The 16,476-nt window shown below is 38.9% G+C and overlaps 2 protein-coding genes across 2 annotated transcripts in view; both read left to right on the forward strand.

Annotated features, from left to right (window-relative positions):
• Positions 1-16,476, forward strand: part of DST (dystonin) — a 487,169-nt gene that overhangs the window by 398,371 nt on the left and 72,322 nt on the right. Inside the window, 3 exon segments of the mRNA XM_047733080.1 lie at positions 11,316-11,477; positions 12,995-13,165; positions 15,678-15,844. Coding sequence (XP_047589036.1) covers positions 11,316-11,477; positions 12,995-13,165; positions 15,678-15,844 — 500 coding nt within the window.
• LOC125102200 (uncharacterized) lies at positions 5,258-7,793 on the forward strand. The gene has a single exon (XM_047733081.1). It carries the CDS (start codon positions 6,700-6,702, stop codon positions 7,669-7,671), a length of 972 nt encoding a protein of 323 aa, XP_047589037.1. The 5' UTR covers positions 5,258-6,699; the 3' UTR covers positions 7,672-7,793.

Raw genomic sequence — 16,476 nt, forward strand, 5'->3', positions numbered from 1 at the left:
CTGCCCCAAGTTGTAATTCAGTTTGTCCCCACAAATAATGTATCTCTAGTACAAAGTCTCTCTAAACTGATTTGTTTTTATTTTCAAAATTGAAATAGAATTACATAGAGCAGAAAATGTTTAAGCCAAACCAAAACCATAGACTGAGACCAGTACACCTGCCTCATACACTGGGATACATGTTCTCTGGTCCATGTGAAGGCATTGTGTAACCCAGGTGTCTTCATTTGAATAGTGGTCAGCTAAAATGCCAGGTATCTTGAGGCTGCAGAAACCAGGCAGTTGGAGCCCTATTTGTAAATAGTATTGCTGAAATAAATCACTTTCCAAATACTTTCCTAAGGTATTTATGATATGATCCTAAAACAACCTCTGTGATGTCACCATATTTTTAAAGATAAAATTGAACTGTCCAGAGAATGCTTTAACATAGTGGGTTTTAAGTGTGCCCATATTGTTATATAGAGGCCTGTGGCGAATTGTTCCCCATTTTAGTTGAGAACAGGAGGACATGAAATGAAGCTGTTGTAGAAGAGGTTTTTCTTAGGGAAAACATTTCTTACCTTACTTGACTGGATTTCTGTTCACGTGACTTTATTAGCAAGGCAGTTGCACGATATCTTCCTCTGGTATTTTTAAAAAGTGAAAATATTTTCACTTTAGAAACCACAACTTGATGCATGGGCCTTATGGGAAGGTCACATCATTTAATCAGCTAGCATCAGTGTGGCACTTAAGATTTTAGGAAGAAAAAAATATCATACATGCTGGGCAAGACAGAAGTCCCACCCAAGCAGAGACCAGGACTCCAAGCTACAGAGAGCTGACACTGATCTGCTGTGTGGTGTCAGTAAAACCTCGTAATTCTCATTCAAAAACCAGCAGAACATGGGTGCCCTCTCTCCTACGTCAAACACAAGGATCTGCTACCCTGGAAGGGTCCTCTGAAGAGAACTTGGCAACGTGCGATCTCTTTCTGCTTTTGCTAAGTAACGCTGTCAGTCTCTAGGCTGCATGGTTCTCTCTTCTATTGCTTTAAGATTGAGAATTAAAGTAGGTTTTTCAGAGGGCAGTTTTAGCCAGAGATTTTATGTGCCAGGTGTGGGGGGAGGAGGGAAGGATTTTTTTTTTTCTTCTCTCTCTCTCTCCTTATTTTTTTTGATTTTGTTGTTAATGGGATAAAACTGTATCACCATTTTAAAGGGATTTTCCACCCTCCCCCAGTGCCAGATTATCACATCTATTGTCATTATCATATAGACCTCCCATAGATAAAAGGTGGTCTACATAATTTATTAATGTGGAAAGTTGCTTAAAGGTGTGGGTGTGTCTGTGTGTGTGAGAGAGAGAATTTGGTTTGTGGTTATGGAATTATACATTGGTCTCTTGTTAAGAAAATTTGACCTATAAATGTTTTTTAAGTGCTTGCCTAGGACTGTAATCATTAAGTAATGTCTCAGGGGCATGCTGTGGTTATAAAGTTAACTGAAAAGCTTTTGGAGCTGTGCAGGAACCAGGATACCCTGAGAAAATGTCTGTGCTCACATAATCCTGTTGCTCACTTATTAATTGCCTTAATTTCAAGACTACTTCGTTTCTTTTAGTAGTGTCTTAGTATGAAAAGTGTTTTCAGGTTTTGTTTGGTTTTTGGTTTTCTGAGGGAAGTTGAACATTGAGACATTGGTTTTGCTTAACTTGCAAAAACTTTTTTAAGTTTAAAAGTTTAAAAAAAAACTTTAACTTTCAGAAGTTATATATGCACATATGCCTATATTTCAATTAGCAGTGTTATATATAGAATCACTTTCTGTTACACAGAGTATTTTTTATCTGCTATCATCTGAAAACCATATCGAAGATAGAGGAAAAATAATATTGTAGTTACTTACAGGAAAAATAGCAAATGCCTATTAAAACTATTAACTTAGCATTCACATCAACATAAATTCCCATCAAGATCAGACAGTAAGTCTGTTAAGTGTTTTTGAAGTTGTTTGCTTTTGTGGTGGGTTATCATATCCTACTTTTTTTTAAAATATAAACTATTTCTATTAAAATAAATAGCTATTGCATATTGATCTGATAAGTATCCTTGAAAATCCTTTATTTATGTGAAGATGTTTATTATTTTTGGAACTAAAAACATGGGATTCTTTCAGTTTTCATTATCTAGTAGTGTTTATGTTTTAGAGAAAAACAGAAATTGTTGCTCCAAAGGCTTATTTTTGTGTCATAGCAGACCATATTCTCCCCTCCCCCACAAACCATATATCTCTTTTTTGGCTTCTGATCCAGATTTCAGTAGCTAGCTGTTGGGCCAGGAAAATACTCTTGTCCGTTTTCGTGGATAATACACATTCTCTGCTTACTGTACATTGACTTTCTCAATATTACCAATCCTTCAGACCTAAAAACTGCATGTTTTAGTTGGTAAAAGTAGCCTTTAGCTTTTCTATGAAATGGATTGTTGCACTTGGTGGTAACACTTTTGAAGAACTTTATTTTTCAATGACTTAATTTCACTTTAGAAATAGAAAATGAGAAAGTTGTACTAGTTTGCTATTATGCAGTTAGAATTTGTTTACTTTTCCAAAATCATCTGCCTTTAGGAGATACTTTAGCTCACGAATACCTAGTAGGCAACATCAAGTAAGCAAAGTCACATTTTGGGAACATTTAACATTTTGATTTCTGTATGTATGAAATAATAGGGTTGACTGTTTTTCAGAAGAACTTTGCTCATTTTATTCATGTGTATTATGAAAATGTGAGAGGTCTAGATATAATGATTAATATTTAACAGTTTAACATATCTTTATTATATATTATATAATATATCTTGATTTTATTAACATTAGAGACTATAACATTTAAAGTAGCTTTATAAATAAAATTTGGGAAGGGAAGATAAACCAGTCTAGTTTTGCTCTAAAAATGTATGAGTTCTTTAGTTATCCAGATACACCTTTGGAGTGTGATTTTTTTTTTTTTTTTTTTTTTTTTTGAGGGTGGGGAGGGGCAGAGGGAGAGGGAGAGAGAGAATCTTAGGCTCCACATTCAGCATGGAGCCAGACACTGGACTCAAAGTCACAACTCTGAGACCGTGACCTGAACTGAAATCAAGAATCGCATGCTTAACTGACTAAGCCACGCAGGCACCCCTGGAATGTGATTTTAAGTAACAAAGATATATACATACATGCATCATGTATACATACATACATATATACACACACTATAATTATCATAAATACTAATATAATATCAATAGCTCAGATTTTAACCTGAATCAGAATTATTAGGATTATCATTTGTAGACTTAGTTGAAATTAGTTTAATAAAATAGGAATTCAGTTATTAAATAAATGGCATATACTTAAACATAATCACCAGAGGGCATTTTTCCTTAACACTCCTTAGTTCCAGACTGTGTATTGTGCCCATTTTCTCACCCATATTCTCCTCTGTACTCTAAGTTGTATAAGGACAGTGGTACTGAATCTCTTTGCACCAGTGTTTTGCCAGTGCTTACTGTGGTGTTTGGTAGATAGTACTTTTTTTATGAATGCTTGAATTTATAAGTGAATTATATATGTAGTTTAAAATTTTAATTTTAAAAATACACTATCCACCTCAAATGTGAAAGTTACATGTTGCTCTTCTTAGGTTTGCATAAAGCCCAAATAATATTGTGATAATGATTCAGAGTAAGATTCTAAGGAGAATAAGGGCCATTCTTATGAAAAGTTCTATGAGAATCTCAGGATGTTTAGGGAAAGGTACTCATCCATATTCACGGAAACTTGAATATTAATATTGCCATGAATAAGTACTTTTCAGTCTTAAACATATCAGGATGGGGGCAGTTGGGAATAAAACCCTTGGTCTCTCATAATTCTCAGTCTAGTGCCCAGTCTACTATTCAAACATGGTAACTGTGTGCACTTTTTTCTTTTTCTTACTATTAGTGCCCCAGAACAACCTCTGTGCTCAAGCACCAGAAGATCAAGGGCTTATTGAAATATTTCACTACTTGACTATGAAAAATGGGCATTGATACTGTGATATTAATAGGTACTTTTATACACATTTTTTTAAAGATTTTATTTATTTATTTGACAGAGAGAGATCACAAGTAGATGGAGAGGCAGGCAGAGAGAGAGAGAGAGAGGGAAGCAGGCACCCTGCTGAGCAGAGAGCCCGATGCGGGACTCGATCCCAGGACCCTGAGATCATGACCTGAGCCGAAGGCAGCGGCTTAATCCACTGAGCCACCCAGGCGCCCCCACATTTTTCTTTATAGATGGCTATATATGTATATATTTTTCTTTTCCCAACTTAATGGTGGCCACATACTGAATTGCATCAAATAATTGTTGAATGGGTGTTATTACCTATAGAGTTCTGGTTAGAAATAAGGTTTGTTTTTTTTTTAAAGGTTCAGTTCTTAAGTTTATAAGAATAATTTTGGAATAATGTTTTCTCACTAAAAGTACAAAAGTTCCCAGCCACATCTTTTCTGTAAAATTACCAGAGAATGTATATAAGGTTATTATTCTTATTCTTGGTTTTTTTTTTTGTTTGTTTGTTTGTTTGTTTGTTTTTACCATAACTGCCTTCTTTGGGTCAACACAGTTTTGTTTACGTTCAAATGATTATTTTGTGAGATTGAGAAAAAAACAATCCGCCTTAATTTGTAGGTCTGTCTGCTACTCTAATAGTGTTGCTTATTTCATAAAATAAAAAATGGATAGATTTTATTTATCTAAACAAAATTATTAATTTTTCCTGCAAAGGTTAAGGTTTGTCTTGCTGAATTTATTTTCAGTGTTTTTAAAGAGTGTTCCATCGATAACCATCTGCGGATGTGATTTTGTTTATTAAATATCCAGTCACTGGCTGCCCTTGATCTTTGCCTGGGCCTTGCTTTAAGCTCCAGGGGCCTGTGTGGTTATTAGTAACTACCGATATTCATGTCAGCAGCGCTCAGGGCTGTGCCCACAGGAATAATTTACTCTGGAGAACAGTCAGACTTGAACTTGGGCTTTAAAAAGCAATGATTCACCCACGGACTCAAAGTGGTCCGCACTTTGCATTGCAAATGCTACTGAAACAGAGTCTGCAACGGCAGCGCCTGAGGTGTGGTTTGAGGGTGTGGTTTCATCTGGAGGGTAGGGACCTGAGTAGCCCTTTCCCCCTCCATTTAATATTCAAATGAGCACGGCTACGGGCGTTCACCAAAGGCTTTCCTCAGGGAGTCCCTGGAGTCAGGCTCTACCTCTGCAAGCCTTCGGATCCCTCCCCAAGTTGAACCACGTAGTTGGTGGGATTTCGGGGATCTCTGAACCGGAACTGCCCCTCTCCCCGGTGCCGGGAGCGGGTCTGATGGACACTGATGTCACCACCAAGCTGTTGGACTGCAGCCTCCCGGCCTCTAGGTACCTCCCCCTGAAACAGCAAGCCGGCTCCCGAGAGGAGGCCAGGAGTCAAAGAAAAAGATGACTGCGAAGTTAAGTCGCGGGAGGGCGTAGCAGCGAAGCGCTGGAGCTGCCGGCCGGGAGCGTGGCTCAGAGAAGGGACTAGCCGGGGCTGCCGGAAGAGAGAGGGCGTTGCTGGCGGCGCCCTGGCTCGGGAGGATGCCTGCCGGGGACCGCACTGCCCGGAGGAGTTGGGGAGAGCGCAGGACGTCCCTGCTGGAGTTCCTTGTCTCTCTGCCTCCCCCACCGGCCACCTCTGCCTCTCTCCAGCTGTAGCTAAAATGAAAACCAAACCGCGGCCACAGTGGGTCAGTTTCAAAGGCTAGAGTAGTCTCGGTTTTCAGCTGAGTGTGAATTGCGCTGCTTGTGCCTTAGAGGAAACCCGGAGCTCTTCTCTGCCGCAGTTTCCTCAGGTGGAATAAGCCTTAAGGAAGATCAGATAAGACTCTTTGGAAATGGCTTTTTTTTTTTTTTTTTTTTTTGTAAAGGGGAGTTTATAGTACACCTTGCTTACTGTTTACTTTAAACGGTTGATGGATTGTCCTGGCTTGGCTGTCCAAAAGTCTATTTTTTTTTCTTTTGGGTAGCCTCGAAGAAGCTTAATATGGGAAGAAAAACTGCCTTTTGAATCAAGATTATTTATAGCTACACCCAAAAAAAGTAAAAGAAGATTTTAACTTTCGTAACAGCATTAGACAACTTATTTTTCTCTGAAGATTTGATTTGTGCCTTGATCTGAAAAATACATGGCCCCTGTGTTTGTCTTTTAAGTTTCTGAAGCATGGTTTATTTATAAAGGAGATGAAGTTTTGCAAGCCATCCTTAAGTGGATTACAGTTAAACAGAGTTCTGCGGATATTAACATTCAGCCTGTTAAAAATGCTTGCTCATTTGGAAATTTTAACCTGGAAATCTCAGATGCAAAATTAGACTAAAAAGGGAAACGGACTGATAATGGAATGTTTTGATTGAGCCACTGTTAAGTGTGTGTTTGTTTTGTTTTGTTTTGTTCTGTGTTTTGGAGTGTGTATTAGGGAACTTGGGGAACTGGGGAAGGGGGAGGAAGGAGATTTCTGTTCTGTGTTCTTGATGCACTTTATTTTTTAGACTCATTTCAAAAAGAACCAGGTAAAAGGATAGTTGCATTTAGAGTGATGCACTGATGATGATGACCTTAACACCTCATAGATCACAACCTGTTATTATTTGAGCATATGTCTTTATGCTGAGGACATTTTATAACTCTGGTCGGAAGTACACTTTTTTGAAAGATGCTTTACCTTCTTTCTTATTTTCTGTGTCAAGAGCTGCAATATTTGTTTTAACTATCTACAAAATGGGGAAGCCACTCAGCAGACCAGACTGTTTACGTCAGAATCCCCCATGTGTAGGGAAAGGTGAAGAAGAAGAGGACCTAAATATCGAAGACTGTTATGTCCCACAGCGGTCAATCTATGACACTGTCAGACTAAATGAACAGATAGACTCTGGTTCAAAGGGTAGCCTGTCTTCCAGGCATTTTACAGATCGGACTTTACCCTACAGTCACAGAACACTGGATGTTAGTTCTTTATGCTCTAACGGTGCCCTTGCTTCTTCCAGTGTATTTGAGCTGAGAGGTCGTGAAGCTAACAAACTAGATGAAAAGATGATCTTTGATGCGCTCAAACTAAATAGTGATATCGTTCGAACCACAGGATTACCCAAAGCCAAATCCCATGCAGAAAAGAAAGAACATAGACGGTCCTGGCGTATGTTTGTCCCGGCCAATTTTATGGATTATGCAAACAAAAGTGAAAGCTCTTTTGTTGAACCTACTGATATGTCAGATGTCGTTACCAAGGACAGCAAGTGCAGGTGGGGTACTAATTCTCTAACGTCGGAGGAGGATGACTCTGGGTTATGTAGCCCTCCAGCAGAGAGGGAAGAAAAACAGGGCATTTTAACTGAAGACCAGTCACGAATTAGAAGCTTGTCTTCTGCTGAAGATATTCATATAGCAGAGCAATACAGACCATTCTTTTCTGTTTATTCCATTAGTGAACAGAAAATCCCATTGCTTTCATGTAGAAGCGCCCACCCTGATGAAAATTTCAGAATGATTTTACATGATGTTTCTCCACTAGAAGAAACAAAATGTGTAAGAGGTCAAAGGGAAATCCGTGGGGAAATTGCTGCCTGCAGAAGGGTTTGAAAGAGGGCGCGGTTAAGTGTGATCCCTTAATGACCCCAAGAGATGGAGAAAACCAGTGTATTTCTAATCCTGGAGAGGAAGGGAAGACATACGGACCAGGAGGATCTCCAGTCACAGCGCCAAGTAGGGAACTGGTGGAAGAGTCTTCTGAGGTTTTACATCTCTCTCTCACAGATCTGGAGGGAAATGATACAGGTTGCGGTGGCACAAGTTTAGTAAAAAATGGGACTCTGTTGACACCATACGATCTGGAAGAATCCAACATAGCATCTAAAGAGGAAGTGGAAGCACCCCTTTCTGCCCAGGAGACGGAGATGGTCCACAGGAAGTGTTCCCAAAGTTCACACCAGTAAGAAAGCAAGCAGCTCCCCGAAAAGCAAGGGCCCAGGCAGGACTATTGGACCCAGTCTGTAATGGCTTTCAGGCAGTTCAGGTAATTAATGGGAATGTGAAATTCTGCAGTGCCAACCCCTAGTTTGTGGGTCTGTTTTAAAGTGGTCACTAGTGTTTCTAGTAAGGCTCAAATCCAGTCTTTTATTTTGGGGATGTGCCCAGTACCCTCCAAGATGCCAGGTAGGGATAAATCTATCATTATAACAAATTAATTAGGACCTTTTTTATAAGAAGAATAATTATTCCCAGCTGGTTAGAGTCCTGTTGATTGTGGACATAGTACCTGTTCCCTGCATTTAGAATGCTACCCCTGGGAGTTTATGTTAACATTCTTAGGCTTTTCCACAAATTGTGATTTAAGACACTGCCATTTAAGGGGAGTTATTTTGGATTTGTTAAGGTTGAACAGGCCTCGTCACAAAGGTACAAACACATAGTATTTTATTGTTGTGGTCTGCGAAGTAGTCTGCTCAAATTAAGGACATTTTAAACGTGCTGAAAATCTTCTCTCAGTTGCTCTGAATGTGGAAGTAGAGAAGTTGTGCTGTGTTTTACAGTCATTAGAAGCTCCTAACTTCTTGTGAGCGGTGAATGGGGTAAGAAAGTGAAGGGTGCAGCCTTGTCCTAAGTAGGGGTTGTTTGTCAAGCCTGTGATTATTTTCTTCCCACTCAGATTGAAGTTCAGCTATTTTGGTATTTTTACTAAGCTCTTCTGGTAAACTTTGCCTCAGAGGTAATTTTATTTTATTTTAAACTTCGCGTCTGTGTGCTTATGGGTTAGATTAGGGGGGAAAGTCTCTTTTCCTAGGTATTTGTTGCCACTGAGAGATAAGGAATTTAGACAGTATCAGGAAAGGTCCTCTTCCCAGTCTACGAAATAATTGCTCCCATCAGCGTTACCCTTTCCTTGGGCACATGTTAAATGGCATACTAGGTTAAAAGCTTTAAAAGTACTTTTTAATGTAAAGGGTTTTGCACTTTATTTGTAGAAAGTAATTAAGCTCTTAGGAATATATAGTTCTCTTTTTTAGCCCATAGCCCATTTTTTTTTTGTAGCACTTTAGAAAATTACCAGACTCACCCAGACCTACTCTGATGTGCAACCCTAAAATTAATTTCTTTAAAACCAAGATCAGAGGTGAAGGCAATTTATTAGAACATTATATTAAAATTTTTTTGTCCTGAATGTTATCTGAGAAGGGAGAGTAGAATTTTTCCCTGGCACATTCCTGGAATTATGAAGGAGCAGTTTTCTTACCAGTCCCCCTTCTTTTCTGTAAGTAGTAAAACATATCCATAGCAGTTAGTTCCTAGAAATCTTAAGGAAAAGAAGTAGAATGGTAGTAACAACTTCTGTTTTCACCACCTTGCTGCAACTTTGTATTGACTTATTAGGTAACTTAATAACCTTTTAAAAAATTATGAAAGCTTATTTTTTTTTCTCAGTGATTTGTGTTCTCATTTCTTTGGTTATGTGTAATTGACTGTTTATATTTTTGTACTGTTATATAGAAGCAACGAGCCAGTGTGGAAATTGTCTGTAAGGATTTTATGTAGAAGAAGAAACTTGGGCTTTTAGCTGAGAGGAGACTTTTAAGGGAAATGATCATTTATTTGTTTGCTATTTCTAAACTTACTCATTCATGCAGTAACACAGAACTATCTTGAGTACCTTGTTGTCCCAGGCCAGAGTTTGAAGAGTTTCTCTTGTAGCCTCTACATCTTTAAAAATTACTTTCCATAAGATGTCTGTAATTTTTTAAGTCCTAATTTATTTTTCTTTTTAATGTTTTCATATAGTCTGTTAATTGTTCATTTACTTGGACTATTGATATATAGTGTCCTGTAGTATAATGACCCACACCCCAAACCTCGTCTTGTCTGAATATCTAGCGAAACTTTCCTTCCTTGGTTACGTTAATTTTTGTTATGGCATCCATTAGGCCCTATATTTAAAACATTTGTATCTCTGTAAAAAGAGTTGATAATTATCAGCATAATCCCTTTGCGAGGTTAATGTCGTCCACGCCAAGATGTAAATATAATTTTTCTGGACTGATACTCATCGGCAGATAATTATGGGGTACGTATTACATGCTAGGTACTGTGGTAGCTCCGGGATGTAGAACCACTTAAGGAAAACAGAAATTTCTGCTTTTGTGGAACTGGCATTTTACGCTAGCTCATGAGATTTTTTTGCCAGTTATAGGCATTCGGGGACCATAAATTGGATGGGACTGAGAGTTGGGGGGAGAGTTCTGGCAAATGGCTGGCGTTGCATGCAGTGACCAGAGAGTACCCAGACTTGCTGTGCCAGAGACAATGTGTGAGCACATCGCAGGGTGAGGGCTCCGTGCTCTTGCAAGGTCGTCGGCACCTTGACAGGTGTGGAGGGGGCTGGGCAGGGTGGGACCCATTCTATTACCATGCCTGCCAACATCCCTTCTCTTTTCCTGGCTCTGTATTTTGGCCCAGCTGGCAAGCTATAGATTGGCCTCTTGGCTCCTCTCAGCACCTTGCTCTTTACCTTCACTTCCAATTTGAGTCTCAAACTTCAGCGTTTGCCAGCTAACAGCGGGTGTCCCTGGAGGAGCTCATAAAGCCTAGTAAGGCTCTTTTGGGGCCCATCTTATCCTTTCCCTTTTTTACATTTTCCATACTTTTTTCTACAAGACTTAAAACTAAAATGATAGAAACTATCTAGTGTTATGCTAATGAAGCAATAGAGAGAGGACAGATAAACTCTTTTTTTGGTTTTAGAGGTAATCTGATTAAAGGTACTTAGAATATCATTCTTTAAAATTTGAGTGGTTTTGATAATATTATGAATTTGTACTTAGTTTAGTTTCTTACCATTACTCATAAGGTAGCTGTGACGTAGGAGGAGTGACAAAAACAATTCTGGGGCACCTGGGTGACTCAGTGGGTTAAAGACTTAAAACTAAAATGATAGAAACTATCTAGTGTTATGCTAATGAAGCAATAGAGAGAGGACAGATAAACTCTTTTTTTTTGGTTTTAGAGGTAATCTGATTAAAGGTACTTAGAATATCATTCTTTAAAATTTGAGTGGTTTTGATAATATTATGAATTTGTACTTAGTTTCTTACCATTACTCATAAGGTAGCTGTGATGTAGGAGGAGTGACAAAAACAATTTTTACCTTTAATACTGGAAAGCTGATAATTGAGCAAATGATGTATTTGGTGTTGTTAGATAATTTGTGTAAATGATTGCTCTTCTGACTGCAGGTATTCCAAAAAGAAGAGATTGAACCTTTGCAGGTTAAACAGCAAGACGTAAACTGGTTAGGTCAAGGCCTTATTCAGAGTGCGGCTAAAAGCACCAGCACACAGGGTTTGGAGCATGACCTGGACGATGTCAATGCCCGCTGGAAGACTCTCAATAAGAAGGTAATTTCTTCATCTTTTTCGTTGTGGTTTCTGTTGACTATTATTCTCTAGCATTTGTTGTGACGATTAATCATATTTTTAGTAGCTAAGCTTCCCTACACATGCCCACCTTTTTATATTGCTGTAAACTGGATGGCTCAAACTCAGATGCTCGCAGGTGGTCCGTGGGCAGCATAAATGAAAGAAGCTAGCTGGGTGAAATTGGGTCTCCTCCAGCCATTCTCGACTTCGACAGAGATCCTGTCGTGCCCGTGTGATGGCAGGGGGCCCATGATCCATGAGCTCGTGTTGAGGGAGCACACACACTTCAAAGGTACAGTCGGTTCTTAGCCTCCAGGAAATCATTGCGTGTACAGACTCTAGGTTTACTGTTGTCATATGGTCTACTTTCTTTCAAAGAAACCTGGAAAATCTCTCCTTTTTTCATGAAACCTAATTTTCAGATGTTGGCAACTAACTCCCCACTGTGTAATAGGTCACACTGTGCAGGTAAAAGCAGCTCTGTCTCTCTGTCAGCCTTGGACTAAAGGGTTTGCCACCCTCGCTGTAGACTCTTTTAACTCTAAATATTATTTTACTTACGAGATGTAGATCCCACCTCTTTCTAAATATCCATGAGGGAAAACCCTGGAAAATAATGCACTGATACCTTAAGGAGATAATGCTGAGACACAATGGCAGCCCTTCACATGATGTAAATCACCAGAACATTGCTGTGGGATGGCTGTGCTTGTCTGGTGCTGGTGGTTTTTGTTCTTGCTGTTTTCTCTGCTCTGAAATCTTAAGCAATTGTTGCCTGATCTCAGAAGTACATTTATCATCCTTTAAAGCCTGACTCGTATTGTAGTGCCCTTCAAACACAGTTGGAATGTAGTGTCAGGTGTAAATGTATTCCATGGTACTTGAAATATCTTGCCAACTACTTTTTCAGTCCTGAAGGAAAAGATCTGTGAGAAGGGCAATAGGATATCTCTCTGTAGGACACAGAGACTCCATTTACTAGAATACAAAGGCCCTGGTTTGTCAAAAAAAGGACTCTAGGACTTGGAGTTGGCAGAATTTAATCAGATACTTTACAGGTATTTTGCCTAGCAAAATGGAAATCTGTTTCTCTCTACTATCAATTTTTTTTTTTAGCTTTGTCTAAAGCTAAAAGTAGGAAATAAAAAAATGAATCAGAAGTATACTGATAAAAATGAATTAGGCATTGTTTCAGTAACCTTATAGTACTCGAATTATTCATGGCTAATCATAACTATGTTTGGTATCTCCAAAATCTCAAAGATTTCATCTTTTACATTATTGTTTGGAATGGAAACCTTTTCTTCTTGGCTTGGCTTGCTAGACTTTGACTCCTTTCCACCACAGTCCTGCCCACTGTCAAGGCTTTGGGCAGATTTTAAGTGACAAGAAAAAGAAAATCTGTGACCAGATGGGAAGATGAGCATGAAACATGGTGGCTGGTGGGCCAATTTCATTTTTCATGGAAACAAGTTGATTCAACGGCAACTTTGCAGGTGGCTCAGCGAGCAGCCCAGCTGCAGGAGGCCCTGCTGCACTGTGGGCGGTTCCAGGACGCCCTGGAGTCCCTGCTCAGCTGGATGCTGGACACTGAGGAGCTGGTGGCCAATCAGAAGCCCCCGTCAGCCGAGTTCAAGGTGGTGAAGGCCCAGATACAAGAGCAGAAGGTAAGTCAGGGATACTGTTGTGTCATGCGTCATGTCATATCATAAGGAGAGTAAAACATTTCTTCGTGACTCTCTTTGTATTAACGAAATGTTCTAGTTGACTGGTTATTGGTGCTCTAAACCTTAGTTTTCAGTCATTCAACAGGGATTAATTGGATATCTGGCATGGGTCTGACATTGTTTCAGGTGCTGAAGAGGAAAGCTCCTCATTGAGTTGGAAGGTTTAGTGGGCGGGAAGGAAGAGGGAGAGACAGTAAAAGTAAGTAAATTGTGATAAGTTAGCAAGTGATAAAGCAGGGGTGGGAGATAAGAATTAGGAAATGCCAGAGCCAGGAAGGAAGGCAGGAAGTGGTGGGGTGGAGTTGGGGTTGTGTGTGTGCGGTTTCCAATAGGGTAGTTAAGGTAAACCTCACTCACTGAGAAGGTGACTTTGGCAGAAATTCCATTCCCTTATATATTAGATCGATCTATTTGAAATTGGCTTTTTTTTTTTTTTTAAGTATAGTTGACACCCAAAGTTCCATTAATTTCAGATGTACAATATAGCGTGATTCAACAAGTCTACATGTTATGCTACGTTCCCCACAATTGTAGCTCCCATCGGTCACCCTATGGCACTGTTACAATACTATTGACTATATTCCCTATGCTGTGCCTTTCATCCCCATAACTTGTTCACTCCATAACTGGAAGCCAGTATGTCTCACTCCTTATTTATAGATTAAATATTTTTTGTGACTCAGCCTATGTCACAAATATTTTTTGTGACTCAGCCTATGTGCTAAGGAAGCAAATATTTGATTCGTATATGCCAAGGAATATGTGGTTGTGTGTTTTGACACTACCAGTACAAGACCAAGTTGGAAAGAAAGACACACTTGTTAAAGGGATGATAACATGCAAAAAAATGTTGTGCTCCCGAGGGTGGTGGTCAGTTAGGAAGCATTTAGTGCATTTTCAGACAATTTGTTAGCCATGACTTACAATTGCATATGGGAGGGGCCTAGCACACAGCACGTTGGTAAGGTTTTTTTCCTGTATGGAACTTTAAAAAGATGAGAATGGATAAAGAAGTTTAATTTAGTTTTGACATTCAATACTATCTTTAAAAATTCTTTGAAGACTCTAGGGTATTGGGAATTAACCTATTAGAAATAGATTTAGAGATAAGGATTACAGAAACATAACAGGAAACATTGCATTTGCATGATTTTTAAACAATATATATGTAATATATAAGATGTAATAATGTTAATATTTAATATTGTTAAATACTTATTAATATTTAATAAGTATAATATGATGTTGTATACAATAATATAATTGCTCCCATTCAGTATTTAATTAAACCTTTCTTACACTCCCAAAGTCAATGAACTATGTTTAGCCAACAAAATGTATTTATTGATTTTGCTTTCTTAATTGCTAGAGGCTTTGCTATTAAAGTTTATCAGAAGTAATCCATCTAATTACTTCTCTTTACTGCCTAACCACCTGTTGTACCTTGATTTTATAATGACTGTACCCTGTATCAAGAGAGTTTGCATGTTTCTCCCTTCTTTTTTTAAACGTGTTCTTCTTACTGCCTGATTTGGTGGTCCCAAAGTGAAAGGGAGAGGATACTCTTTTAGCTTCTTACCTAGAGGTAACTGTGCATTTTTTTAATCCTTAACTATCAGTCAGGATCATATTAAGGAAGCAGTGAAGAAGTATTTAGCTTTTCTTATACCTGTGCCTTCCTCACTTTTATTAACACAGTCCCAGTGCTTAGCACTTGCTCATGAAATAATCGTTCTGATTAGATTAGAGCAAGGTAATCCTGAGTTCTGGCTACTTCTGTCAAACATTCCATCCTAGGCTTTTTGAAATGTTTGCTTAGAATTAAATTGGATTTTATTCTGCTGCTAAGTCCTGAAATGCTGGTCTTATTTAGCTAGCTTTGGGGATTTCTTATTCCATCCTCTGTTCCTTTTGGAAATGATATTTAGAGGCCCTTTTTTAGTTTCTGGCCTCATGAAGGGATTTTAGGGGCTAGTTCCACCTAGTAAAGAGAGGCAGGAGCCTCCAGTTTTAGCCCCACTAGCTTGTTTCCCTGTCTAGAATGGTTTGTTTAGCATGGGGAAAGGTATTGAAGACAGTGATGACTTCTTATTATCTTGTCTCAGTAAAACAGGTGATTGTTGAAGGTGTATGGTATTCCCATTTCGTTACAATAATGGGGATTTTGTGCTTTCAGTGTTGTGGAGTTACCCTTCAGCAGCACCTTCTACCCCATTATTTTATATTAAAAAATTAATAATGAATGGGCTTAATGGTCTTATCGATATTAGTTTTGTCTGCTATGAAAAGCCGCAGTCAGTGTCTGACACAATAGCAATGAATCACCAAACAAAATGAGTTATTTTTAAAATCCTACCTCTTTTTTATATGACTCCATACAAATTACAATTACAATTATTCCTTTACCCCACCCCACCCCTTTTGCTCTTGGTATTTAATGTTCCGTCTGAAGCTTCTCCAAAGATTGTTGGATGACCGCAAATCTACAGTGGAGGTAATCAAACGAGAAGGAGAAAAAATTGCTGCAACAGCAGAGCCTGCAGATAAAGTGAAGATTTTGAAACAGCTGAGTCTCTTGGATAGTAGATGGGAGGCATTGCTTAATAAAGCTGAAACGAGGTAACTTAAATACTTCCAGTCTTTTGGAAGAGTAGCAAAGGCTTTCGTACTGATAGTTTGCATGTTGATAATGCTTTTCTTCAAATCATCATTTTCCTGTGTTTACCGTGTACGTGAACAGGGAGCAAGGGCTGTGGGGCCTCTCTCTTCGTTCCTCTAATGGTAAGGTCTTAGAGTCATAAATAATTTCAACTCTTTATTTTAACAGAATTAATTCCCTTAGGAGTAAGTTATTTATATCTATGGCCTAGTGACTGCCTGCCTGCTGGGCGTCAGGCACAGAGCAAGGCCTTGGGTTGTAGAGGTGAGCTCTCCTCAAAGAACAGTCTAGTAGAGTTTCATAGCCAATGGAAAGTAATGACAAGTGTAATGTTCCACAGCAAAAACATAGGGTGTTGTGGGAACATATAATAGGAAGAATGGAGCCTGGGGGCAGGGAAATGACAGTTTTGTTTTTAAAGGAGTAGGGTTAGCTGAGACACGAAGTAGATGGTAGGATGCGGTGATGTTTATGAAGGCTAAGAGGTCTGGAGCATGTATGCTGGGCATGCAGTCAACCTGTTTTTTAGTTGTATTTTTTCATTGTCCATGTTGGCATCACATTAACCAGTGCTGAATAGTAGCCACACTGA

This window comes from Lutra lutra, chromosome 6, assembly GCF_902655055.1.
Source record: "Lutra lutra chromosome 6, mLutLut1.2, whole genome shotgun sequence".
NCBI classification, from domain to species: Eukaryota; Metazoa; Chordata; class Mammalia; order Carnivora; family Mustelidae; genus Lutra; species Lutra lutra.

What these genes read in the sequence shown, in the direction of transcription:
- LOC125102200 (XM_047733081.1), top strand. Translation starts at nt 6,700, where the DNA reads ATGCTGAGGACATTTTATAACTCTGGTCGGAAGTACACTTTTTTGAAA.